Raw genomic sequence first — 1,541 nt, forward strand, 5'->3', positions numbered from 1 at the left:
CGCGGGCAGCCAAAAGGAAGGTGAGCCCTGCGCTGCGATGAGAGCTTACGCTTTTCATGGTCACTCCCGGACATGGCATGGCGCGGGGGGGGGGCGCAATGTCACCACATTGAAGCTACGCCGTCAGCGACAAATGCCAATTGTGGAAATAAAACCACTGTGAGCGATTGAGGTTTTTAATTTCATATAGATGCCACAAGGTGGCGGCAAAGCACTCGATTCCACGAGATGCAACGAAGCTCCTCCCCTCACTCCAACTCTGCCATAGATAATTCTCTGGCCAAAGATCATAAACCGCAAGTGTTTTTGCGCAAATATGGACGATCGGGTGAATTTGGAAATGGCAAGTTTGCAGGGGAAACGCCGAGTGGCAGCCTCCGTCCGCTTCCCCGCATGTCCAAAAAGTTCAAGACGGAAGGACGTGGCCGCCAACGAGTAACTCCCTTGCACGTTCGGCCCGCTTTGCGGCCACCGATGAACATGTTGAGCTTCCGTTCGTCAAAAGTTTTCCTGCCTCCGCCGCCTCCGCGTCGTCGTCCGGGGCTTGGCTCCCGACCGGGCGGCAGAGACTCTCAGAAGGCTTTGGCACGTTGCAAGCTTCTCCTTTGCAGGTCCGGAAGGGGCCAACCTGTTCATTTACCACCTGCCTCAAGAGTTTGGCGACCAGGACCTGCTCCAGATGTTCATGCCCTTCGGCAACGTCATCTCCGCCAAGGTCTTCATTGACAAGCAGACCAACCTCAGCAAGTGTTTTGGTCAGTTTGCGCCACTGAAACGTGTACGTGTGAAATGAGAGATGAGACGCTGAAGCGCCACGTCATCCCGGCGGCTTGACTCTGAGAATCGATCGCGTTCGGTGCCGTACGCGAGAGGCGTATCAACGTTAGACATGCTGCAAATAAGGCGCCTTCCACCTTTTGCAGGACGTCAATATCCACACCAACATGACGTTGCATAAACATGTTCCATAAACATCGAATGTGACGTAAACACGGTGCACTGGAGGCGTCTCGAAAAATGCCATGCCGGTATGTTGGGAGTCCGGAACAAAAGATGTGCATCGGGTCCATTCGAGGGGGGAGAAACGTGAACCCTTTCATGCACCCGGTGACCCGATGACACGATAGGCCGTCCGCCGTAGTAACGCTTCTCCCCGAAAGGGTTCTTAAATATGACGTGGGGAAGGAGCGTCCGAGGTGTACGCCCGTCGCGTCGCATGCCGGAAGGCGACGACGTTCGGTACGTAGACGTTGACGGCGAGCCACGAATGCCCCGCCCCGTATGTTGGCTCCGCCCGATGCGAGCGTCCGAATCGGTGGCTTTGGTGAAGTGTAGCGCTCGCCGGCGTTTGTAACCGAGAGCTTTGTGGGCGTGCGCCTCCAGGCTTCGTCAGCTACGACAACCCGGTGTCATCGCAGGCCGCCATCCAGTCCATGAACGGTTTCCAGATCGGCATGAAGCGGCTCAAGGTGCAGCTCAAGCGCTCCAAGAACGACAGCAAGCCGTACTGAGGCCGCGCCGGTAAGTGCGGCGGCAAAGGC

The 1,541-nt window shown here is 56.7% G+C and overlaps 1 protein-coding gene across 2 annotated transcripts in view; it reads left to right on the plus strand.

Moving 5' to 3' along the window:
• celf1 (cugbp, Elav-like family member 1) overlaps nucleotides 1-1,535 on the plus strand; it is a 21,400-nt gene extending 19,865 nt beyond the window's left edge. For both annotated transcript variants that reach the window (XM_019893212.1, XM_019893213.1), the window contains exons 12-13: nucleotides 612-755; nucleotides 1,384-1,535. In XM_019893212.1, the coding sequence (XP_019748771.1) occupies nucleotides 612-755; nucleotides 1,384-1,511 (272 nt within the window). In that variant the 3' untranslated portion in view covers nucleotides 1,512-1,535. The remainder of the gene's footprint in view (nucleotides 1-611; nucleotides 756-1,383) is intronic.
• Nucleotides 1,536-1,541: the final 6 nt, after the last annotated feature.

The sequence above is a fragment of the Hippocampus comes genome, unplaced genomic scaffold, assembly GCF_001891065.2.
Source record: "Hippocampus comes isolate QL1 unplaced genomic scaffold, H_comes_QL1_v1.1 scaffold378, whole genome shotgun sequence".
Classification (NCBI taxonomy): Eukaryota; Metazoa; Chordata; class Actinopteri; order Syngnathiformes; family Syngnathidae; genus Hippocampus; species Hippocampus comes.